The sequence below is a fragment of the Tetrao urogallus genome (assembly GCF_951394365.1).
Source record: "Tetrao urogallus genome assembly, chromosome: 6".
Lineage (NCBI taxonomy): Eukaryota > Metazoa > Chordata > Aves > Galliformes > Phasianidae > Tetrao > Tetrao urogallus.
The window spans coordinates 18,615,926-18,642,561 of record NC_136819.1 but is presented as its reverse complement, the minus strand read 5'-3'; the positions used below and the strand labels follow the sequence as shown (position 1 = coordinate 18,642,561).

Genomic DNA, 26,636 nt, shown 5'->3' with positions numbered 1-26,636 from the left:
AAATTAGTTTACCTGTCTGGAGCTGTTCTTGCTGAAGATCTGATTGTTCTACTTGGTGTGGCTGATTGGAGAAGCTCTGGTTGTAACTGGCCTGGTACTGATTTTGTTGCTTAAGGGTTTCTGGCTCATTAACAGGAGGAACGGGTGCATTCATGTTGAATACCTATAATGTTAGAAAAATAGCACTCTGCTCCAATCCATTTTTTATAAATTCTCATCAGATCTTTTACAGAAATAACACAAGACTGCAAAATGAGAATAATCGAAGACTATTTTGTGCAATTACATAACTGATTCCAACACTGTAAAAACACAACAAAGGGAATGACTACCAGAGTAAAGTAATTCAGAATTCATTTGCTACATACTGTTTGCATGGATTGGAATGGAGCTGCATTAACATTGATTCCACTGCTATGCAAAGGTTTGCTAGATCCAGCCTGGAAAACTTGGGGCTGGGACGCAGCGGGAAGCGACGATGATGACGGGGTCTGGTCTGCATTCAGTGACATTGAAGCCTAGTAATTAAAACAAACAACACTTTAGTAGCCTTTGAACAGTATTGAGAACTTTAAGAAGACAAGTGCAAAGACCTTAGTTTAATTTCAGAAAGTGAACATTTCACTACGAATGACAGACTGTTTCAAAATTTTGAACTTAAAAGGAACTGAACCAGCCCTATCAATAAATGAAATCACAAAGTCTATTGATTTTCAAATAAACAAAGATTAACATTTGACCCCATCTGGAAACAGCCATTCCCACCCCTGTGAAGTCACACTTACCTGAATCTGGTCAATTGATTCCTTCTGTGGCCGCTGCTCTGTGCTATGAGAAGGCTGATACATGGGTTGGGAGGCTGTATATCCCTCACTTGTAGAAGAAACCAAGGGAACCTGACAAATAAAAACCAGAAGTTCTCCAAGTCAACTGATGCTCACAGACAGTTGTATAACAGGGATCTAAGAACTCTGGAATGCATCACAAGAACTCTTTAGTAAAACTATGTATTCAGAAAAACTTTACAACCATTAAAGATTTACTACTTCTTAACTAGCAGAGCTCTACCCACCTCATCTTGACATAGCCTGACTCGTCATATCACCCATTCCCTACCAAATTTTCTTCTGTGGGTACTTATTAATCAGCTGGACACATATCTGCCTTAATGCCAGAGATGCCATACATACTTAACAGAAAATCAGGAAGTTCTTATTGATTACTTCTGTTATCACAAGACCATTCAGTAAGAAACTGACACATCATGAAGAAAAGGAGAATATATCATGTATGCATTGCAGAAACAAGCAACCCTACTTAAACAGCAAACGCAGGAGCTCACTGCTCTCTACCTCCAGTATTGAATATTATCCAAGCAAGCAACTGGGATGAATTCTTAATAGAACAAGTCAAAAACAAAACCAAAACCTATTTAGTTAAGCTATAAAATCTGCTTTTAGTTTGATTGTCACTTGAACAGATACAGACGTGATTCTGCTCTTTGCATTTCTGTTGCAAATAAGCAACTAAAAAGTCACATGCTTTTACCTAAATTAAAAATACTACTTGACACAGCTTAACATGGAGAGAAAACTAGTAGGCGAGAATTGACATGTCAAATTATTAATCCATCTTGAAGAAAACGAAGAGAAATCTTAAACTGTATGTATTAGAATGACTACACAGCAGTATTCCAAACAGTGCTTCCTCTAAATAAAATAATAACCATTTAACAAAGACCACCTCTGAACTTCAGCTTTGTGTTTCTGCTATAGAAAGGAATTACGTATATCCTGTCACAACACTAAGCAAAACTAAATTAAATTTTTTAACTACAAAATACAATTTACTGAACATTTTACCTGTGTAGCTTCTGGTTGCACAGGAACTTGATTAGGCTGGGCAAGTCTTGATTCAGTATGAACTGCAATAAAATAATTTCACTTACTACATGGTACACTAAAACCTTTTAAAGAACAGCATTACAATCTTATCTAGTTCAGTTATTTGAGACGTCATCATAATAGATAAGTATTCTCCTAGCTTGGCAAAACTACCCATTATCTTTTCCATACAAAGTACATTTTTTTTCCCCGTCAGGCACTCAAAATAACCCAGCAGTTTCCAAAAGATGAAGCAAAAATATATTTCACCCATTAAAAAAAATTAATGTGTTCCCATTAGCAGTAAGTGAATATCCAAAGTCTATTAACAGTACACCTCAGAAGTACAATCAGATTTCTTGGAAACACACCTAGAACATACTGCTACACTACTCCTGATGATCCCTTCAACGTAACAGTAACTGAAACATTTCTAATAGATGACTCGCAGGCTTCCCCAATATTTATATTTAGTATTTTCCATTACAAACCTGGAGGGCAGACCATCTGCGGCATGTCCAAATTCTGTGCTGGATTCATGGGCTGTGCAGATACAATGGCAGGATCGAGTGTCTGATTCTCAAACTCCAGCATGGAGTCCTTGGAATAGAAACAGTAACGCAAGAATTAAATCTAGTGTATCGGATTTTTAAAAGATTCGGTGTTTAGACTCTAGAAATGACCAGGTCACAATAAAGGAAGCCTAGGCTCACAGTTAAGCAATAGCCAGTTTTGCCATATATTTTAAATTAAGATACTAACAACTCCAAAAGTATTTATCAAAATGAGAATTCAGCCCACATACATAAATTAGAGCTCATTTCACAAAATAACAAATGGAGGCAGGAAGAATAGGAGATGATCTGGTTCTTTATTCTTTACCCAAAACTAGCATTTTCACTTTGTAGGGAAAAAAAAAAAAAACACAAAGCAAAAACCTACCAAACTTACGTGTATACCTCATTTGTTGATTACTCCCCTCCTTTATGGAGTAAAAAAAGATAAGCTTTTCCTGATACGTTCACTTAATTCCCAATGCATTTCTAGTTGGTTACAATTTTAGAGTCTAAAATGCTAGAAAATTCAGGAAAACTTTCTTGTTTTAGAAAGCCTTCAAAAAACTATCCAAAGTTTAGTAGAATTATTTCATAATGCAAAATTTTAAGCTTGCTTAAAGAAAGGCTATTTTATAGCTGTCTCACTTAGGCACAATACAGTACCTACTCCTATGTCCACAGCTTTTCACCCTCTCTGTTGAGGACAAAAAATGAAAAGCTTAATAGTATTTTCATTGCACTTCAACAGTAATACGGGTGTGGGACTTTTGAGACACTGCCATACAGCACTGTAAGATAAGACCATTGTATTTTTCAGTTAATCTACACCAGGCTCTTCAAATAACTAGAAGCCAGACAGAAGGAGCTATTTTGGTTTTTTGCTTGTGAATACCACAGGAGCTTCACCATACCTGCATGAAGTTATACGGACCCTGCATCTGGGCCATAAGGTCCTGTACTCTCTGTCTTCTAACAAGAGGATCTGCCTGAGCCACAGTAGTGAGTGTATGAGGTTCAGGAACTGGAGGAGATGTAGCTTGTGTTTGTTGCTGCAGTGAATTTACAACCTAGTAAGAAACAAACAACTAACTGAAATTTCAGCTTAATAAAACGTTAAGTCAGTAGTACAAGAAACATTTATTCACTATGGTCACAGTTACTATAGTGTTCTTAAAGAAAAGTGTTATTCTCCAACAGAAGTAATCTGTGCAATTCATAAAGTTTGAAAGCTTAGACGGCATCTTATTTGCTTTCCATCTATACCTCATTAAACAGATTCATTAGCACTGTTATAATATTATAGATAAGCATTTCTTAGCACGGGATTTAACAATATCAGTTATCTTGGAAGTACAAAGAAAGTCAGAGAAAAGCAAGATTCAGAAATACCGACACGTGGAACACAATTATTTTCTTATACCTTTTTAGTAAACATAAACAGAGTCTGAACTTGCGAGTCCATGCCTATGTCTTTCTCAAGCATTACCCTGGCTAATCTAATTTATGGTCTCAGAGAACACCAGGCTGCATCATCTGGTGGAAACACTGCAAGAGAAGCCCTGAAGCAGTACAACTCCCAGCAGTGAAAGAAAGCTCGGAGAATGAAAATGGTAAGAACTTCCAGGATGGCAGACAGCATTTACCAGTCAAATGTAAACAAAGAAGACAAACAGCTAGAAGCTTTCAAATACCACCATACTGAAGATAACAGAGCAACCAGGACAGCTGAGTATGAGCCTGCAAACACAGCCATCATCAAGTAGTTTAAAAACAGATTGTTACAAGGATGATTGAAGTGCACAAGTTGTAGCAGTTCTGCTTTTCTGACCAGTTTTGCTTTCTAGGTAACTCCCATAATACAGAAACACCATTTGCAATCTGCGTTCACATCAACAAATATCCTTTTAGAAGATATCGTCAAGAACTTGTCTACTGCTTCTTTACTCCCATGAGTTTAACTAATAATCATCTTCTAAACATACAAACAAAGCTAAAACTTACGATAGAACAGGATTTAAATTAACATATATGCATCTAGAAATTCAAAATAATTAGATTTACCTAAAACAGCTGGATTCTCACAAGACTTTCAGAAGACATTTTGTGCAGCAGTCACGGTGAGGCACAAGACCTGTCCTATTATCACTGGTATGAACTTTAAACTTGAGCTTCCTCAATCCACCCTCATAGCCCAGAATTTATTTTTTGAAACCTTCTCAAAGAAATCTCACACATCTTCCAGCACCACCATCCCCTGCTCAGATAGACATGGTTCTCATGGTTACATTTTGCACACTTTTTGTAAGCATCTGACAAACTGCAGTGGATCTTCTCTTTACCAAATCCCTAATAGCCTGTGATTAAAAAAAAAGAAATCTTTTGACAACTGTAAAAGCCAGCTACAACTCTGCAGTCTTCTTTGTGAGTCCCTTCATACTGAGCTTACTGAGCTCTCTACTTTTAGCCATACAACGAGAAACTCTTTGGAGAATTCCCATGGAAGTATATCCTAAGGCTGTGAACACTGGAAAACAAGCATGACAGCTCCAGTCTATTACACTATCAACCCCCAACTGCAAATTATGGGCTACTGCCAAGTAAAAAAAGCCCCGTTAATGAAAAAAGTATTTTTGAAAATGTTATCTACAGTACATACATGGTCTTTTCATATTACAAAGCTTTAAAATGAAAAAGGAAAAAAGCCAACCAGATGACTAGATGGAACCCAGGAGGAAAACTAGCAGCTACTCACCACCAATGTAATTACTACTAGAAAATGTTATCACTCAATTTATATAGTCCAAATCACTCAAAAGCATTTAATATCTTCATGAAAAAAACAGCTGTTGCAATAATAAAAAACACAGAATAGGAACAATTTTGTCTGTTTTACTTTTTCACAAATAATGCAGCCATAACTTCAGAAGACACTTAGTATTTTCCGTCATCTTTCAAATCTTATACCATTAAAGGAACCTGTTCATTTAGTCTTACTAATACTACCAAGTACTTTACCCTATTATAAGCCTAACAGCCGGACAAACCTAATAAGCTAAACTTCAAAAATATATATATTAAATTTTGCTTATTAAGCTGCCAATATACAGGCTGTAGCTCTAAAGTTAATAGCTATTTAAACGCAGTCTGCTGCATGAAAACTACTCAAACATAAGGATCATTAATTTAAAAAGAACATTATTAAAAAACAAAAAAAAAACAAAAAAAAAACCCGAATTACCACCCAGCCGCTTATCTCCCTTCATCCTAGGGTAGAGAGAGCATCAAGAAACTGAATTTCTCCACAGTGTAGTAGTGTTTGACTCATAAACTCTATGACAGGCTATTCAGTACGCAGAACCAACTGAGGTGATGAAGGGGGGCAACAAAGGACAAAAGGAGATGAAAGAACAGAAGCTTATTGAGACCACAAACCAACTCAAACGACATCTCTTTTGTTAGTTACAGGACAGTTTCTAGATTTACCCACAATACACACACCTTCACCCAACATTCCACATTTTAAACCTCAAATAACTTACGTATTAGAATACACAGATTTGGGTACTTATTGCAGAAGAGAGGAGAAGGAAAAAAAAAAATAATCACAGAACAAAAAAACCACTGTCACCAGTAGAACACATCCAAAGAAAAGCAAACTTCTGAGAATTCAAAAACAAATTCTTTAATTTAGAACTTATGGAAGGTCTCCATCATGTCAGATATTGTCACCTCTCAAACTGAAAAGTATACCACAGAAAGATTAAATTTATGATGTTTATTATTACTGTGTAATACAGTCTTAATATTTGAAGAGCTCAAGGAAGCACACCAAGTTTCAATCACAATGACAATTCCTATACTCTCATGTCTTTATCCATACTACTTACCTTAAGGGCTATAGAAAACCTCTGAACTACACTGCACACTTGGTATAAACACAGATGTGATTATGCCTCAAGACAGACTGAAGCCAATCAGGCTTCAACATTAAACTACTGTGTCTCCTATGAATACCACAATCTGACATCCGTAGAATGGTTCTTTCTGAAAGATTTCTCTAGTTTTCAAGAGGTTTCTTGAGCCATATTCAACAGCAGTGGTATTGTAGAGTATGTTTAAGTGCAAGAATGGAAGAGTGTGAGAAGGTACTACTAAAATCTTCCACATATGTGGCCAAGTTAGTTACAGGAGGTTCACATCCATCCTATTATTACTGTAGTATTATTATTATAGTATTATTAAATCTCTCTGGTCTACAACACCATTAGACATAAGTTTCATTAATACAGTGTAAAATCAGGCAGAATAGATTGTCAAAATAACACCTCTTTTTTTTTTCATCATTTGAAGAGATGATGAATACTTTATTCCACTCCAACACTTTAAGAATTTAAAGGCACCAAGGAAGAGATTCCTTAAAAGTGACCTTCTGGAATTTGCTGCTGAGAAAACTATGGTGACTCAAAAAGTACATCTTCAGCACCTGAAAGGCATTGCTGATACCTGGTCCTAACAGATGCGTACAAACCAAGGTCCAATATGCCAACCATTTCAATGATTCCATGTGATTTTTCAGTGCATGAAGGACACAGACCTCCATACAACAGAACAGCCAACTCTTACGCACAGCTGAGTCTAGAGCCTAAATCACTGAACTAAGATCCCAACAGCACGTACCAGAAAAATCACAAAACAATCACTCAACTGCCAAGTAGCAGTGAGTTAAACATATTAAGTACTGTGTTTCTTGAAAGCAGAAATGTACATACAGGTGTATTTTAATGCTATGATACATGTATATGAATTTGGAGTAGCTATTAACTGAGCTATTATTTTTCCACTTGATCTTTATGGAGCTGCACAATGGAACACAACTACACCAAGCTGTCAGCAGATAAGCAGATATGCTCACGTTCTACATTGGCACAAAAGTCATCTTCGAAGAACAAACAAAAAAACTCTTTAAAAAAAAAAATTGTAAGTCTTTTTAAGTCCAAATCTTTACCCTGCATTTCCCCCCCATGCCACTACTGAACAATGCAAGATCTCCACAGACTTAGCCAGGCTGCACTGTTTTTATTTTAGTTACTCCTGAGCTAAACATACAATTGAAGAGTGAGTAGTCATTTCAAGCCTATTTAAATATATACTTTTATACACGTTAAGGGAGAGAGGATGAAATACTATAACTCATCATGAACTGTGAGTCAGCGGAAACAGGGATTACAATTTTACCTGCAGTACACAAGATCTTACCTCAACCGTTTCAACTGTCCACTCATCTACCTGTTCCTTCTCACTACTGCTGAACTGAGTCTCTGCCATGAATTGTCTGTTTACATACTAAAATAAAAATAAGAAAGGGTATGAAAGTAAAAGTAAGTGGCATTAAAGCTGCATAAAATGACAATCTTTCTAGTGAGTAATACCTCAGTCGATTCAACTTCAGTAGGTTCAGTGAATTCTTCTGCTGGATCAGGTTCTGTGAGAAAAACAGACCATTTATGCGAAGGAAAACAAACAACAACCCACAAGACATTACAGACTAGATTTACAAGACCAAAAACATACTCTGAAGACATGAAGATAGCCAGTAGAAGGAAGAAGGGCTAGGTGTAAGAACGAACAGACACACATTTACACTTGACTTATGTTAATACCTAATATTAGAAGCCTGCTATACAACAAGGAAAGAGTTGCTTCATCACACACCTTTAGGCAGATAGGATTCTGATTAGATCTAAAATTAGAGCCTCAACATAATTTCTATAGTTAAGTATCTGCTAGGCTCAGAAACAAACCTAATGATAAAAGGCAGATAAAATAAGAAACATCTTTCTCAGAAGGAAGAAAATAATGTCAGAACAGAGAACTAAGCACTACCAAAGATTTCTGAAGTTTTGAAAATAATTAACAAAACAAAATATAACAACTCATGTAAAACTCTTAATATGAAGAATTACATTCTCCTTCCTCCAAATTTATTACCCTCCACAGCATATTCAAAAGGGCAAAAACAACAACAACAACAACAAAAAAAGGCAGGAATCTTTTCTTCAAGTATGGAACCACATTTTCAAATTCCTTGCATGTAAACATATCCCACTTCAAACACTTCTCCCTTCTAAAAAAGGGACTAAGTGATGGAATTACAGCAAAATGGAAAGGCTCCAGCAGCTAGTACTTAGATCTTCGACAGTTTCAATACTGCATACAAAATGTTCTCTCTGAGAGTTTGTAAAGGGTAAGTTCAGCAGGAAAAAAAATAGGAAAGATGTTGGAAATGATTCTCATCTGCATAAAACTGCTTCTAAATCATTTCATTTTGGCTTTGGTGGTTCTTTCAGCAAGTGACATACTGGACAAATGCTGAAGGATGTGTTCAAAAAGAAATCCTACCAAGTGACTTTGTTTCTCCATTCAGCTGATGCTCCACAGCTACAATAGCCAGCCTTTCCTCATGCATAACTGAGGACATTTAACAGTGTGATCGTTAGAAGGGATTATGGTCCTTCAAGAACAGTAGCTAGCAAGAGTAACCCTTACAGAACTCTTCTGAAACACTGCTCTTTTCTTCTTTTCTCATGTCTCAGGACAGGGTCTAACAAGTGGTTGACTGTCCCTATATATATTGCCCAGCTGTTTGTATAGCTGATAATCCAGTAATTACATTTCTATTCAAAACACACAGTACATAAAATCACATTTGCAATTTAATTAGTCTGATGAATCCAAAGAGACTTGACAGTACGGCAGAAACATGACAGAAAACAGCGGATCTTCACATTCTTACCACCTTCTGCTACAGTGTCTTCTACTGCAGGTGTGGGTGCTGCCTCTTCTTCCTCACATAATCCGTTCTGATGGTTATGGGTGCTATCAAAGTAGCTAGTTTGAAGAATACGTTCAACAACCTCTTTTAGGGCTTTATCTGAGAAAAGAAGTTAAAAATTAACAGCCACTGAACTCTAACTCTAATCCTTATCCTACACATTCCCTTTTTTTCCCAAAGATCCCAAGTACATTTTACTGCCCTTTCACTAGGAAGACACTGCTGCCTGTCCACAGACACTACTGTTACAGAACTACCATCTGTATTACTAGGTCATATTCAATAAACATACTATCTGCTTTAATTCAGACAAAAATCTGAAAGGGCAAAGAGAAGAATATGCAACACCCTTCAGAAGAGTAACGAAACACTTTGAAATTAGTGTAAGGTTTTCAAATTTAAGTATACTTTTACTACTACTATTTCAAAAATCTCTGGTTGCTTAGTTTTCACTCTGAAAAGTTTTAGGAACCCACTGAAGTTTCAACCCCACTTCTTTCCTAATTAAGAAACCTTACTACAAGTTAATTTTCAAACTGCAGTCATTACTAATTTACATGGGTACCATCATCACAAAGATTCTTTCCTTGAGGTAAGTGACTCAGAACAGGCTTTGCAAGTGAAACAAGAACAAGCCTTCATTTCACTCAGTGCCCCATATGAATGCAGCAGCATCTTAGCCTAGAACAAATTTGTTACAGCCATACTGGAAAGGCAGCAACACCTACTGTCTAGGCCCCAAAAATAGATTAAAAAACAAAGCAACAGACTCAAAAGATTCACAATGTATACTCTGCAAGTGATTATTATCACCGTATGAATCAATACACACAGAAGAACACAGAAATGCATTAATATTGCCCATGACATCAGTAAAAGTTCATCCTGATATGCATATAATACTCAGCCTAACTTCTTAACATCCACTAAGAAAACGACCAGGCTTCCAAGGCACAACCATCATCTCTCTCATAAAAACTGCTCCCATACTTCTTCTTTCTTTATTTTCTCTCGCAAAAAGAAATACTACACATCTACTGGTTCTCACTGTGATCCAACACCGTTTGTTTTACAATAACTTTAAGTCTCAAAGATTTGTATTAACTGAAAAAAACGAAACAAAAAACAAACAAACAAAAAAACTGGTATATTCTCGTAAGATTTCATTTTAACTGTGTAAATAGTTTGAGGTTTCCTGTTCTGACACTAATAAGCAAAGTCTTATTCATTAAAGCCAAAATATTTGTAATATTCTGTGTATCAATCCTCAGTAAAGTAAGATAGATCACTGCAAACAAAAACTCTTCCAACAGCTTAAAATTGCTGCAGCACAGCAAGAATTTCAGTTATTGGAATTTTAGAAAGCAAATGAGAAAAGCAGTTTTAACTAAGAAGGACAATCTTCCCTCCAACCTTCCAGTTAAGAGACTTCAAAAGAAATAGGTAACTGCCTAACAAAGCCATTTTCTTAATATATAACGTTATAATGTTAAAAGCTAAGTATTTGTGGAAATTGACATTTATGCAAGAAAACAAATAATCATGCATCAATTTACAGTTAATTAATTGTTTAAAATTAGGTCAGAAATAAAAATGAAGTGTTTTTGTAGGAAGGGACAGGGGAGAGTAACACATCACACTAAATAAGGTCATGCCAGTTTATATATTAGATCATGTTGCTGTCTAAGCTCCTGGTCCATACAAATGTTTCCAGAAAACAAAGAATTGCTACAAAGCATCAACAGCAGTTAAATCCTGCTGAAACAGTAGGAACCGACTACGCTTAAATACTGAGCAACGCTGTGTCAGCAAAAAAAAATACTGTACACACAGTTTGTACTTCAGTGAGTTATTCCAATACAGTCCAGGCAGTGTTTGAGAAAAAAGCAGCAACTATAAAACGCTGGAAAGACATTTAACTATCAGAATTGTTTTACATCAGACACTGTAATTTAGGTCAAGCACAAATTCAGTGCACTCTTTGAAACAGACTATACTTACAGGTTGTTCCACAAACAGGTTTTTCCTTCCCTTCCAGTAAGTCCCACAGGTGAACAGATGCTTGCTCATACTGCTCATTCAACCTTAAAAATTAATAAGGGTTAATTTCTTACTACGCTTGTGGTAATTTAATCACAAAGCAAATAAATATCATTAACTAAATGACAGTTATATATATAGGAAAGTACTTTCCTAAAAGCCTACCTCATGTTCATGTCTCTTTCAGGGTAAACTAGCTTGTAGAATTCATCCAGCATTGTCAGTTCCTCCTCTGTCAGTACCGGCACTCCATTTGATCCTTGTTTCAAGTCAGTGCGCACTTCATCGTCACCCAGCTTGTCCAAAATAAACTGCAGCTCCAGCACGGTCTTCAAACGCTTCTGCTCAGCCTCTTCTCGCATCAGCTGCTCCCTGCGAGCTGTCTTCTTTATTGTTTTCTGGATCTGTTCAGAATCAAAAAGGGATTTAAAAAACAGGTTGGAAATGTATTTTATTGGTAAGTAAAGATGGATGCCAACTCACTACTTATCAATCTAACGTTACAGCAGAATATCAGTGAAGCATGAAAATTATCTTTCGAGCAAAGTCAAAAGCCTGCAAATTAAGCCAAATTTTAGAATCAATGCCACAAACCTTACACTACATTGGATTTTGATTATATTCTTATCTGAAATCTGTGTTTCTCTGCATGACTTCTAAGTAGTTCAGTCAAGCAAGTGCAGCCCCAATGTATAAAGTTTCAGATGTGAAGGAGCTGTGTGAAACAAGCTCAGGTTAATATTATCTGCTTCCTTTATGAATTCTTCCATAACGTCTAAATGATTTTGATCTAGATGAAAGTAAACAAATGCACAAAGCAAAGTACCTTTTAAACAAGCATTACAGCTATTTACAGCCCAAGTTCAGGCTTCACAATTTGGAGGTGTAAAAGTGATCCAGATTTTTTGTTTTGTTTTAAAGGCCACAAAGGTCAGCAGATAACACTAACATTCACCATTTCCCATTACAGTCAGTACAAGGCATTCGATGGAACCAGCTGGAGGTCAACTTAAAACAGATAAATAAAAGTAATCATGGGAGGGAGCTCATGGAATGTTTTGCCATGAAGGCTGGGGAGACTATTATCAGCAAGTTTAAGAACAGCATTACAACAAATTCTCAGATAAAAGGTTCACAGATACTAAAGGGAACAGGAAGGAATCAACTCTCCAGCATTCTCAGTTTGAGGATGATGAAAGCTGGCAGGAACAGATAATTTTTATTATGTAATCTGTATCACATCTTCTACAATTGCTGCCACAACACTGGTTGAAATGCCTTACTAGTCTGAGCCCACAGGACATTTCTTTCATTTTTATTCTTTGTTCTAGCCTCCAAAATTGAACTTGTTCTCATCCCAAGTACACAAAAATTTAATCTTCTTTTCCAAAAAACATAACTCGCAATAGTAACTCTCTCACTCTGAAGCATCTACGTTGTTTCTAATCTGAAACAACTGCAAGCAAGCTTTAAAGCAAGAGATTAACTTCTTGTTCCTGGAGTCTCTCTTTCTGTTGGCACTCAGCTGACCAGGAAACATTTCAGGACATACTTGTTGGAAGAAGAAAGCTCTTTGTTACTAACGTTCCATGAACATACACAGAAACCTGATGCAAGAAAAGCAAAAAAAAATGGCTTGGCTTACATGCTTCCAAGCAAACCAAAATATAGAAAGCAGCCTATAATGTCAGGGTACTGACTGTCCTTGAAATTGTCACACAGCTTGTTCCTAAATTGAACACACTTGTTAATGCAGCAGACTGGTTTCACATTGGTGACCTAATGAATTCTAACAGTGTTACTGCTCTTTCTGTAACTCATCAATTCTACCTACATGTACAATCTTCCATTCATGTGGGATGCATTATGATTTCTGTTTGCACCTGCATTAATTCTTCCTTGAAACGATACTGAGTAGGCCTGAACTGTCTCTTTTGAAGAGAGTGAAAAGAGAAAAGCTGCTCATATAACTGGAATTGTCTTCTTGGAATTTTAGAACTTATTCTTGATCACACTGTCATTTTACAACCCAGACATAGCAGCAGTTTCAAAGACTCTTATTTTATGCAGTATTCAGTTATCTTATAATTTACAAAAAATATTTTAGTCTTGAAACTTGTCCCATATCGTAGTTTCTGATTGTATTTGCAATTACTAAGACAGGAAAAATCTTGAAAAAGGAACTGCAATACTTTCAGTTGCTGAAACATGATAAGCTACAGTAACATAAGGAAATAAAAACGTTCAACCACTTGCCAGAGAAGCAGGCCTGTGAAATCCCTCTTTTCTTTCAGGAAAAAAAGAATTACTTGTGGCAGTAAGCAGCAGACTATGGTGTTGTATGACAGGCCTGCCCAGTGATCAGTGACTTAAAAATGTCTCTCCTGTCAGGATATTACCACTATATTTTTGTTCCTGTATCTTCAGGCAGTGCTTCAGAAGACATCTAGGAGTGGTTTTGAGGAAACGTGTCACAAGCTAATACAACATTAAGAGAAAGTAATCAAACATACATATAATGAGCATTTCACCTTCTGTAATAGAGGCTGCTGCATCCAGTGTTGGTGAAAGACAATTTAAATCCCAAGTGCCACAAACAGCAGCTGAAAGCCCACACTGGACCACTTTACTTACATCTTGGCTCAGTGCCATAAAGCTCCTCTGCAGTTCTTTAGCAAATTCCAGATTATTTGTCACTTCCTGGTATTTTGACACTGCATCCTTAAAAAGAAGAAAAAAAAAAAAGAAAAAAAAGCAACCAATCAGAAAGAGAACAAAATACATGCTTCCAAAAATCTACTTGCTGCACTTTCAATTTCTAAGTGAGACACAGCTGCACAAGTAACCATCTCTAAACAGACTGCAGCAACGTTAAATTTTAAACTCTCACTAGCCAAAATATGGAAAGGACTTGTGCAGGTCTTGTATGTCTTTAGGGCGTGCTGTTTCTTAGGAAGTACATTGAAACATAAGCATGAATATGCTGACACACTGAGTAGCATGACACACTAGTTTCATGTCCAGTTTTAGACAGCTTCTGAGGAAAAAAACCTAACAGGCAGGCTGGCCAAGGGGATGGGAGAAGAATAATTTGACAAGTCAATCCTGCTTGAGATAAGGGTCTGAGAATAAATGCATTGCAATCAAATCAGTATACATAGCATAATGTTCCCCTGTCCACAGATTTTTGTATTTTATATTCTGTTTTGCAGTTTATCTTCTACCACCAAAGCAATCCATACACCTTAACTCCCTTACTTTGTAATAATGACAGAGTCAAACTACATTACGCTTCTGCTGAGATTAATTCAAGAATGGAAACGTTCTTGGTAGGAACAAACAAGCCAGAGGAAAATGTTACTTCCTTTGAAAAGCAAAGAACATGAACTGCTTTGGTTTTTTAAATCTCTAGCTATTTCTGTTTGCAATACAAGTAAGAAACTTATTAGCTGATTTGCAAAATTCATCATCCTTAGCTATTTACTGAAGCAAAAGATGCAGTGAGCTTTCAGAATTTCTCTACTCAAACACAATTTCACGGTTCTGAAGTGCTGTAGTCAGACTCTGCTCCTTATTAAATTTAACTCTGGAGTTTCTCTTCTGAAGGTGAAATTTCAGTTATCCTCCCTGTTCAAACAGAAAACTTCTCATGGCTTATTTTCACAATATTGCCATTCAAAAAATAAAAATACATCAACTGATGATATTTCATAAGTCAATTAATGGGCAAAGAGGAACCAAAGTGATTAGCTGACAATGAAAAGATGGAACAAGGGGAGTAACTGATTTCTGTAACATGAACAGCTACAACTGCTATTGAGTACATTTTTTTTAGTCTTCTCCATGCTGAAAATCATCAACAAAATATTGCTGACTCAAGCAATCTCTAGTATCAATTCACATGTTTGCATAATACATCTGAATTTGATACTTGCTTCATATTTATTACAACTGGAATATAGCTGTTAAGCTGAGCTCTACAACCTCCTACTTTAACAGCCTGAACATTTTTTTCAGATACATAGAGATATACACACACATACATAGACATTATAGATAGCAAACCCAGTTTACCGAGTCACAGCTCCCCTGCAGAACTCAGTGTAAGCAAAACCTCTAACTAGACTGCTTATTTCTAAGGTAAGTGTGATCAAGTGACTAAGCTCTTAAAGTTCTCCCTGGGCACATTTTCTAAGAAGAAAAGAATGATGTCCAGGGAACCCCAAAGATACTGTTCAGCTCTTTCAACAGTACTAGATTACAACAGAAGCCATTTTTCACCACAGCCTGCTCACAACCCAACCTCAGCAAGCATAACAAAGCATTGTAACAAATTCCTCTACAGATTCCTTCAGCTTCCTATGAAAAGAAAAACCGAGATCTTCCAGGCAATAAGAAACAGAGGTCAAGACTAAAGTCTTAAAAATCTAGCTTTTAACAAGCCGAAGTGAAATTCATCCCTTCCCTCCCCAACATCACCAAACATTAAGAGAGATCTAGTTGGTTTTTTCTTTTTACCAGTTGATCTTGATTTAGACGTTCTCCCTTGTTCATTCGTTCCTGGTAGTCATCAAGTTTGCTCTGAAAGGGAAGAAAAATCCTATTTACAAAAGGTTACTGCTTTTTCTGTTTCTGCTAACAAAATCATATTACAGTAAATACAGACTGTAGCATATTACACAAACATGCAACTGTCATGTAGAAATAGTACCCAAGAAAATTCACTTTCTGGGTTAAAAATGAAAATATTTGTCTCTTAGGAAAGTATTTACTACTCTTACTTAGGTTACAACAATGCATCTTCATGAATTGTCTTCGTTTCCAAGCAAGGACAGGTTTTTCCTAACGTGGAGAATGTTGACAGCACACTTCCTTCATTGCTAATTGCAGAGCTGAAGAGAGTCCTGAGCCACAATAATACAAACATGACTGGAGAGGAAAAAGCCACTGCTACTAAGATTCAAAACTTAATCTTTACACTTGTACCAGTTAAGATAGCGCAGGAACGCCCATCAACATAGATCACGTTAATAGCAATAAAATATTTCCATTCAAAGGCATGAAGAAGATTTCTTCCTAAAGGGAAGACACTTCACAATCATTAGCTTAATTTCCAGCAGGACCAAGTCTCTAATCTGCTTAAATACAAAACTGTGCAAAACACTGAGAGTAGTCAAGAGCAGGTATAGCTTACGCAGGCCCAAAATGACATAAACAACTACAGGCTGAATTTTAAGGGTCTTAGGCAGGAAGCAAAGTCTATATGAAAAACCTACATACAGATCTCTAAGTTTCCACCATTCCTACATATCCCAACTGATCATAATTTTATGAAGCTTGCCTTGTGCTTATTAAAAGCTTTAAAATGATCCTTACTCATTATCTTTCTGATCTAGTATAAAAAAAACAAAAAAACATGAAAATGAGAGCAGGCTAACTTCTTTTTGAACACAGAAGAATTAAAACCCTCATATAACCGTAGCTTTAGTTTATACTTATCACTGAGGGACATGGGGGTTTTTTGGTTCTTGCTTGTTTGTTTTGGTGGGGGCGGCTTATGTGTGGGTTTTTGTTTTGCTTGAACTACTAATTTTACTTAGTGATATTTCAGTCAAAATATTTTACTAGCATGTTTCTAGCTAATTCACCTCCTCTGCTCAGCACCAGACCTCAGAATGGACTATGAAGAGCTGAACGGCAAAGCTTATTTATTTGATGTTCAGCATCACTTGGTCAAACACAAAAACACACTGATGTGACCTGGTCCTTTCGGTGTCACCTGGAGACAAAAAAAAAAATTATGTGAAAATTCTACCCATTAGATTTAACTACTTCGCCTTTCTGCACATCGGAGCCAGTAATGCTGTAAGCAAAGTCCAAGAAATAAGAGCTTCCTGAGCTCCAACAACATATCATAGGGAATTTCATTCTGGACACAGATGCTAGCACTGTAAAAAAAGCTGCTAAATGCAGCAGCCACAGTTGGAAATACATCAACAGAATTGTCCTGAAAAGCATTCAGCATATTGGAAATCCACCACATCAGGAAACAAGGAAATTTAATTCTCACACAAACTACCTTGTATTAAAACAGATGAAAATCTGGCTGGACAAGAAGTAGAGAAGTAGTTTTCATGATTTTAGAGATAGATACCAGCTGAGTTGAGAAGAATTAAAAAAGCAATGTAAAGAGCTCAAACATTCCAATGCCCAAGGACAGAGTCAGGTTAACCAAATCTTCCCCTGCTTAAGGCGGCTTGCATCCTGCACTAAGCTGGCTTCACAGACCAATTTCAAGAGGTTCCTACTCCAACCACTTACTTCCATGCTTCTGTTTACCATTCCCTCAGTTACAGTGATGCAATTGTTTGTGAGGCTGCACAGTAAGCTGGACTGCTAATGTAAGAGGGTAAAAGGAGTGTCTACAAAACACATACAAAAACCCAAAGAATGTGGGTGATGCAGTTTCCAGCACAAACCCATAAACCATCAAAGGTAACACCAACAGGATTGAGCACCAAGCTCCTGAAGAATCTACCTGGAACTCTGAAAAGCCTTTGATACGGTTCCATAACAAATCCTTACCACTAAATTGCAGAGATACGGATTTGAAGGCTAGACTGTTTGGCAGATAAAGAACTGGTTGGATGGTTGCTATCAGAGGGCTGTGCTCAAGAGCTCAATGTCCAAGTGGAGGCTGGTCACAAGCAATGTTCCCAGGGGCCTGTTTTGGGACCAGTGCTCTTCAATACCTTTATCAAAGGCATAGACAGTGAGACTGAGTGCATCCTCAGTAAGTTTGCTGATGACATCAGACAACAGAAGGAAGTCAGGCCATCCACAGGGACCTGGACTGACTTGAAAAGTGGGCCCACATGAACCTAACAAGGCTCAGAAAGGACAAGCACAAGGTACTACTACACCTGGATTGGGGCAATCCCAGATTGTGGGTATCTTGAGAGCAGCTCTTCAGAGAAGGACCTGGGGCATCCTGGGGTCCCAAGGACAGGAACGATACAAAGCTGTTGGAGCAAGTAAGTCCAGAGGAGGGCCGTAAATGCAACTAAAGAGCTGGAACAAATCTCCTATGAAGAAAAGCTGAGGGAGCTGGGATTGTTCAGCAGAGAGAAGGCTCTGGTAAAACCTCAATGCAGCCTTCCAGTATTTCCATGCTTCCTCACGCTTATAAGCATGAGAGAGACTGAATTTTTATGCAGTCTGATAGCGACAGGACAAGGGGAATGGCTCTGAACTAAAAGAGAAGCAATCTAGAAGTTAGAAGGAAATTTTCTACTTAGAAAATGGTGAGGTACTGGAACAGTTTGCCCAGAGAAGCTGTGGATGCCCCATCCCTGGAGGTGCTCAAGACCAGGTTGGACAGAACCCTGGGCAGCCTCATCTGGTGGGCTGCAGCTCTGCCCATGGCAGGGGGCTGGAATTAAATTATCTTTAAGGTCTCTTCCAAGCCATTATATGAATAACACTGCTTAGAAAAGTTTCGTTGAACATACTGCAAAACTATGCTGCCAAAAACTTACATGATGTGTTTTGCTATTATCTTCAGATTAAGAACACAAGTTCTTCTTCAATGGCCAAATATTTTAAGTCTAAACATAAATATTTTGTTTATATGGTTTCCATTCCATGGTAGTATCAAATGAAAAAACAAAGGGTAATTTGTCTATTCCTAAGAATTGAAGAGTTACTTCTCTTTTTCTATCCTAAGTGCATCCATACTGGAACTGTAGAAGCAAAAGAAGGAAAGCTCTTTCAGCTGCAATGCAGAGGAGAATCAAACGTGTTTGGTTGCTTATTTGGTGCTTGAAATCTTTGTAATAACATGCAATTTTCTATCATCCTCAAGAAACTATAAGATCAAAATGTTATGTTACAGAAGCCCAAGGAAGCACAATGCTTTTAATCAGTACTGTGAACTAACAGCAAGCTAACAGCAGCATTAGGGCTGTAAAATAACTGCAGTAAAACTCCCACTTCACAACCTACTGCAGCATTTGCAAGAAGAAGGGATTTTCTTAACTTTACCTCTCTTCTGCAACTTCACTCATGCTGAAGTATAAAAGCTAGTATAAACCAGCAGAAAAAATACCAAGTGGCAAAGTGAGCATATAAATTGCCCCTTAAACGGTTTGTGAGCCACAAGACCCCAGATCTGCAGACAGAAAGCCACCACACTTCAGCTCTTTTTCCATTGCGATTCTTGAAGTATTTCAGACTTCCCTAGGAGAAAAGTACTACATACAGGCCACACGTCCATGCAGAGAGAAGACAGGGAGATGGTGGTGTCAACTGTTTAAGTATGCCCTACATCTTATTTTAATAGGAAACCAAAATTGATTTTCTTTACTATGGCAACAGATGCTCTCACGTTCAGGTGAGAGGAAACCCATTCACTCATTACCTCCTCTGAATGTCAGAGCAAAGTGAAAAAAGGTGCAGATACATGATATTAGTTTCAAAATCAATACTGGTCTGAAAAGAGCCTGACCACTCAGCTGTGCTATTAAGAGTCATTTACAGTGCTATCCTATAAACTGGATCATTGGAACGATCTGATTAAAAATAACCCTTAAAAAGGGTGGAGGCCAGGAGCAAGGAGGCACTATATTTAACCAGGTACTCTCAGCAATATCATTTATGCTAGTTATATCAGCACAACTGTATACGAAGAGCTGCAGTGTGGAAAAGGGCGAACTCCAACCTACTGAAGCAAACCCTCTAACAGGCACTTCACTACAAGCAAAGAAAAGGTAGAGAGAACTATTTCAAGTCTGTTTTCTGAATTCTCAAACACTGCCAAGTTTTCTTTAAACACGTATTAAGCAATTAATATAATCCAATTCCTGTGTGTTCAGTTGAAAAAAAAGAAAACAAGCTACAAAATACAAGTTTATTAACATGTTTTATATTTGCACATTATAATTGGTTTCTCCTCTACCATCATCTCTGCAGTCACACATCTTAACGTCACTGAAAAATCTGTTCAAAAGAGAAAAAAATTTAAGTCTATTTTCTCAACAAAATGGGGAAAAAAAAAATCAAAAAGGTTAAATACTTAAAGAGTATAAAGAAGCAAATGAGGAAATACAAAATCTCTCTCACTCTCAAAAAAAAAACAACCCAGTTCTCTATCTTGGTACAGTTTATACTACGCATACACACACCTAACAGAAGTTCCCTAAAGCTGCTTCAATCTGAGGTTTCAGTGAAAGTTTCAGACTTCCAACATGCAGCTTCAAACAGTTTTACAAGCCCTCGCTTTCAAAATCACGTCTCATCTCCAAAGATAAATTTGAACTAGCCTCATACTTCATCCAGTGCAGATGGCAACAGGACCTTTCTGAAGCAGCACTTGTTTTTCAGTAACTTCTAGATCAGCATTCCAGAAGAATCAACTTACATGTGTGGGTGAAGAAAGGGAGAAAGAGGAGGTGACGATTCCTTCTTTAAAGAACAGTGTGCAACAGCGACAGCCCATAATAGCTGCGGCAATCAGCAACGTATCCTGCATGCTTCCACTGCCACAGAGATTGCAGAGAAGACACTTGTGCCGTGCTGGCAATGGGGACACAATCACGTTCATTTTAGCAGGACAGGACCCACACAGGCTGCAAATCCAGACCAGCCCTAGTGCTGACCTGTTGCCACAAAACAGAACAGCCCACTCAGGGGGCAAACTACTGGTAGAACCAAGCTTCACAAGGAGAGGGGTTCTGCAGAGACACAAGATGTCCTTGAACATCCAAGTGGCCCACATAATGGTACAAAAGCACTTAGGCAGCTAATGGGCAACTTGGAACATGGCACTTTCCTGCTATCACTAGCTGCATCTACAGGAATAGAAAACTCATTTCAGCTTTTACTATAGGCTGCTACCTGCTAATCCAACATTTTACTGGATGGGGAGGACAGCTGCCTCTTAGGTCAGAACAACCTGAATACACACGAATTTTCACTGGAACAGCAGCTGGGTAATAGTTACAGTCTAAATTTTTCAACCCCATCAGGATTACACGTTTTCAGAGACAAGCTGATAAAGCAACAGTGTCTTATGGTACCAACGACAGCTAAAATGCCCCATTTTGACAAATACACCAAGGCCAGGTCACATCAAATACTTGAAGCTAACATACTCCGTATCTGCAGTTCCCCAAGAATAATCTTTGTGATCACCTGCCCGTATCTTAAACGTGTTAGCAAATGAGAGATTTTGTCCCTTTTAGAGAATAGTTGGTTTTAAAAATTGTTTTTGTGAGCTGAAATCATTAGGCTCTTTGTTTTTTCATTCCCCATTGTAACAAGACATGGGTTTGATCTATATTCAATCAGCTTAATTTGGAAAGGATCTACTCATCTAAAAAAAATAAGGAAAAAAAACAGGACAGCATTCCTACCATTTCCAAATACAAGGAGATGAAGAGAACACAGACGTTTTCAGACTGTATTTTCACATACATTATAAACAGCAATTCAGTTTTCTCTTAATTCCCTTTGAACTAAGCCAGACTTGTTTGAAGTAATAAGATAACTTCTAAGAGAAGAACATGAAACCGTAACACCTTAATATTTCCAACACACTCAGAGACATTCAAAATAGTACAAAACTCAGCAACATTATGAGTTCTATACTGTATTCTGCTGGCCATGTGATTTTGTGCTCAGAGCTTAAAATGGAACATGACAAAGTTCCCTTCAAACCTTGAGTTCTCTCATAAGGAATGACCTTTACTTAACTAAAAGTGGCAGATACCATTTAAGAGTTAAACAGCATTTCTTAGCCTTCATCTACTAGAAGCATGTCTCAGTCAAATATAATTTTATAACTGCTCTCAAAAATTGAGCCCTTAATCACAGAATCACAGAACTGTAGGGGTTGGAAGGGACCTGCAGAGATCATCGAGTCCAACCCCCCTGCCAAAGCAGGCTCCCCACACCAGGTCACACAGGTAGGCATCCAGGCAGGTCTCGAACATCTCCAGAGAAGGAGACTCCACCACCTCCCTGGGAAGCTTGTTCCAGTGAAAAGTAATCTCTCTCCCAGCCCTTGTAATCGGCTGCTGACAAACGACTGCATATTCAGCTAAGCAGGCATTTTCTGGGTGATTTACACAGTTTTCCCACTTGTTCCCAACTGGACATTATCAGCATGATTTTACTTTCTGGATGGTTAAAAATCTTAATGAAAAATCATTTATGTATTTTGGTGTACAGTTGGAAGAGCAGTGCAGTTAGGATGGTACTTTGATTGATTTGCAGCTGTTACAGTTGGAAAGATTATTGTGGTAAGAAACAATCAAGGAAGAAATGCTCACCTATATCCTAGGCTCACAGTAGAGAACTCCGAAAAGGAGAGATCTCCAGAAAAAGATCTGTCCCCAGAGGCACTCAGCCCTTACATGGGGTCTAGGAGAGTGGAACCTTCTGGTCACACACCTGAATTACCTTCACCTGTGCTCCCACAGCTGACCCAGTCACTGCTGCAGGTGATCAATCAGTGGTTCAGGCCTGACTCAACAGTTCCCATACACTCGGTAAACTTATTAATACAGTAAAAATACTTCAGTCCATATGTACAGGAAGTTACACATTTAACATTCTCTTCATTGAAAGAATGCTGATCTACTGCAAAAGAACTGTTGGTTCCCCAACTAAAGGACAGGCTCAAGCCCACAAATCAGTAACTCTTATTTAATACATAAAGATCAATAGGGGGAAGAAGGAAGGCAGAGCACTGATTCTCCCAAAGAGATGCTCTAAGTAGTTTTAATGGAATTACTATTCCAGATTAAAAAAAAGGTACTTTCCCTGCAGTCAGCTGCTAAGACACTGTAATGATAAAACACGATGACAGCAGCCACAGGCACAAAATACAACAAGAACCAGGTCGTCAATGAGCAATAACACTAATTTTCACTCTGCTCCATTGAAATAAGCACCTTCCACACACCCTTTTAACTTCAGGTACTACAGAAGCACTCAAGAAGGCCCATTCAAACAGAGGGGAATTGACAAGCCAAGTGTAAATTAGGTGTGAATTATTTATTTGAAAAGGTAAATAAAAACGCCACTGGAAAGGAAAGCTGACTAGCACACCAGTAACAGTGTGCTTGTCTGCTTCATTTCTTCCACATACAGAATTGAACAGAAGGCTTTCTGATTTAAAAATACTCATTTTCAGCATCATAGAAAACTCTTTTCCTGTCTTTTTCCTGTATTTTAGTACCATACTACATGGTGTATGTTGGATACCATCATTTCAAACCACCTTACCAGAATCATTTGAGATAGCACTCAAAGACTTGTGTTCTTTCTCAAGATGAGGGCCAGTGTTCTTCTGCAGGCACACAGTTGTACACGTGAGCACATTTAAGGAAGACGTTTTGTCCCAACTATACACAACAGTATTCAGACAAGGGTCAAGAAGCGATCCTTTAATTCTAAGCTTATCTAAAAGCTCCCAGCACCTTTCTCTTTGTTTTTTAAACAGCAGGAAGATCCAACATTGTACTTTTTTAAGTGAGAAAAAAGAAACCACTGTATACACAGATTTATGTACTTCATTCACAATTCACCTGGAAGGGCTAATGTTTTGGCCTTCTTTAGGATACCTGTCTTGACTACTAGAACCTAAAATGTTGGTTAAAAAACTGAAGTGTAACTGTGCTTTTTAACTCTTAAGAGCTAAAACAGATTTAGGGCTTCAGCACAGACCTGAAATTCAATCCGAGCGCTCCCAAATTTTAGTTTGGCGATGCTGTGTTTCCCAGTACATCTGCACTTTCAGTGTCCTACTGAAAGTCCCCCTACTGAAGGGGAACCCCTTCCCGCATCCCACAGCGCTAAGCACGGAAGGGTGCCGTGTAAATGCCCACTAACCACGGCATCGTCTCGTCTCTGTCACAAACCCAAACCCTCCCAGGATCAAGGATTTAGCGGCGGTTCTTTCTATAAATAACCGCCCAAAGGCCGCTCTTAGCTGACCCGGGACTCCCGAGGGGCGAGAGCGGGGCGAAGTGAAGAGCCGCGGGCGGGGCGGCCCGGCTTTGTGCGGGCTGCTGGCACAATGCAGTTCCGCTGGGGAGGCTTAGGCGGCCTCGCCGCCGCCATGTTAGCTCCCGCTTCCATGTGCGCGGCTTGGGGGGACGCGGCGCTCCGGTCCCACGACTCGGCCGCGCGGAGCGGACGGGGGAAGCGCCGCCGGCGGGGCGCGGGGCCGCAGCGCGGATGGGAACGGCGGCCCTCCCGCAGCGCGGCCGGGCCGAGCCCCGCCGCAACGAACAAAAGGCGGAAGGGGGAGGGGGCCGCGCCGCCGGGGGCTCGCCGGGAGGGAGGGGGCCGCGGCGGAGAGGCGCCCATCCGCGCCCGCCTTCGGCACCCGGCCCGCGGGGAACAGCCGCGTCCGCTCCGAGGGGCCGAGCGCGGCCCGGCGAAGGGACGGCCCGCGGAGGGGGCTGGGGGACCCCCGAAAGAGGAAGGGGAAAGGCCGGTAGAACGCGGCTCGCCCTTCTGGAACCTTCCAGCGGGCGGCCCCTGGGGGCGACACCGGGAACAACCCGAACGGCCGCGGGCGCCCGGAGCGGGGCCGGGGGCACGCGGCTCGGCCCGAGGAACGGCCGGCGCCCGGCCGGCTCGGTGTCCCCTGAGGCGGCAGGCTGCGGGAACGCGGCGACCGCCCGGCGGGGAGCACGAGGGGCCCGCGACCTCAATGGGGACGGCTGGCTTTGGGGGGAGCAGGAAGAGAGAAGGAGCACCTTTTTCTTCTCGAGGTTGCGGAGCTTTTTGTCGATCACTCCCAAGATCTGCTTCATGGCCTCGGTCTGAACCGAGGTGATGCTGCCGCCCGACGCCTGCGGGGCCGACGCCGCCGCCGCCGGGGCCTGCTCGTTGCCGCCGGGGCCCGCCTTCCCGCTGCCGCTGCTCGCCATGGTGCTGTTGGTAGCCGAGGGCATCTCTGCGCGGGAGAGAGCGCGCGTGAGGAGAACGGGCCGCCGGAGGGGACACGCGGGAGGGCGGACGCGCGCACTGCCGCTTCCCCACGCCCAGGAGAGACGCGCGCCGGCCGCACCTGCCGGTCGCGCGCGCGCCCCCGTCCCGCCGACTCGGCCCCGGGCGCGCGCGGGGCGGTCACGTGACGGGCGGCCTCGCGCCGGCGCTCGCCCCTCCGACGGTCATTCCCCGAGCGTGGCCATTTCCACCGCCCCCCCTCCCTCCCCACCCCGCCGGTGTCCGGAGGGCCTCGCCGCCCCCCTCACCGTGTGCCTGAGTGGCCCGGGGGAGGGGGGAACTCGGTGCGCCGCGCTCTCGCTAGAGGAATGACCGCCTCAGCCGACTCCGGCCCCGCGCCGCTCCTTCCACCTCCGCACAGCGCTACTATGGGAGAGAGCGAGAGCGCGCACGCGAGCGCGTAAGGCAGGCGGCGCGGGAGCGAGCGACGCGGGGTCCTCGCCATACGCGAGTGCCCGCGGAGAACGCCTGAGCCCGCCGCGAGGGCGGAGGAGGCGCCTTCCAGCCGCGCCGCTGCCCTTCGGCTCCTCTCGCTTGGGTCCATCAGGCGCGCGCCGGGCGCCTCAGCGCCAGACACAATAGCGGGGCGGGGCGAGGCTCGTGCCCGCCATTAGCGGCCGTGTCGTACGGCAAGGTTGAGCCCCGCGGAACATGGGGTGCCCGCTGGGGAATGTGCTCTGCCGTCTCCCAGCGGCAGCGTGGCTCTGAACGCTGCTGGTGCCCTGGAGACGCGTCTTTGTGGCGGTGCGTGGCGCGCCGCGTTCCGGCCGCTGGAAGCAGTACTCTTTTTCAGATTTGGGTGCATATTTAATCCTTCTCCGTTCCTCAGTGCGATGCGTGCATTTAATAAACCTCTGCGACCAGAGCTGACAACTGCTTGCTGAACCTTCCATGCCTTAGAGTGGTGATGACTTGGGTAGCAATTAGAAGTGAAATGCTGTCTTTCTGTGCCTCCCCATTAAGGCAGCACGAAAACAACACGGAGCAGGCTGGAACCTAGGTGACATTGGAAACACGTTTATCCCATGGTAGTCGTAGAGTTAATGGACGCAGGACTAGGAACACAAGGCCCTAATACTCTGTTTCCCCCAATTCCACTTCATAAATGAGATTTTCAGTTGCAGTTCCTGTTTAGGATTTTTTCTGTTTAATCCTGGATGCCCTGGGTTGTTTTTTCTTAAATGAGGGCCGTTCCTGGAACGACTGAGCCAACCTAATGGTTCTCCACATCAGAAGGGAGAGCTCTCCTTGCCCTTCCCATCCCCACTTGAGCCCTGTGCACAGTCACACAGTTCTGATTCT

At 40.6% G+C, this 26,636-nt stretch overlaps 1 protein-coding gene across 2 annotated transcripts in view; it reads right to left on the bottom strand.

Annotated features, from left to right (window-relative positions):
- CAPRIN1 (cell cycle associated protein 1) overlaps positions 1 to 25,279 on the bottom strand; it is a gene marked incomplete at both ends in the record, with an annotated part of 31,095 nt that extends 5,816 nt beyond the window's left edge. Inside the window, 14 exons of one of the 2 annotated variants that reach the window (XM_079537830.1) lie at positions 13 to 163; positions 369 to 518; positions 786 to 896; positions 1,863 to 1,924; positions 2,375 to 2,483; positions 3,352 to 3,507; positions 7,697 to 7,783; positions 7,870 to 7,922; positions 9,234 to 9,371; positions 11,274 to 11,356; positions 11,478 to 11,716; positions 13,947 to 14,033; positions 15,831 to 15,893; positions 25,082 to 25,279. In XM_079537830.1, the coding sequence (XP_079393956.1) occupies positions 13 to 163; positions 369 to 518; positions 786 to 896; positions 1,863 to 1,924; positions 2,375 to 2,483; positions 3,352 to 3,507; positions 7,697 to 7,783; positions 7,870 to 7,922; positions 9,234 to 9,371; positions 11,274 to 11,356; positions 11,478 to 11,716; positions 13,947 to 14,033; positions 15,831 to 15,893; positions 25,082 to 25,279 (1,687 nt within the window). The remainder of the gene's footprint in view (positions 1 to 12; positions 164 to 368; positions 519 to 785; positions 897 to 1,862; positions 1,925 to 2,374; positions 2,484 to 3,351; positions 3,508 to 7,696; positions 7,784 to 7,869; positions 7,923 to 9,233; positions 9,372 to 11,273; positions 11,357 to 11,477; positions 11,717 to 13,946; positions 14,034 to 15,830; positions 15,894 to 25,081) is intronic. The other variant, XM_079537831.1, reaches the window with a different exon arrangement.
- Positions 25,280 to 26,636: the final 1,357 nt, after the last annotated feature.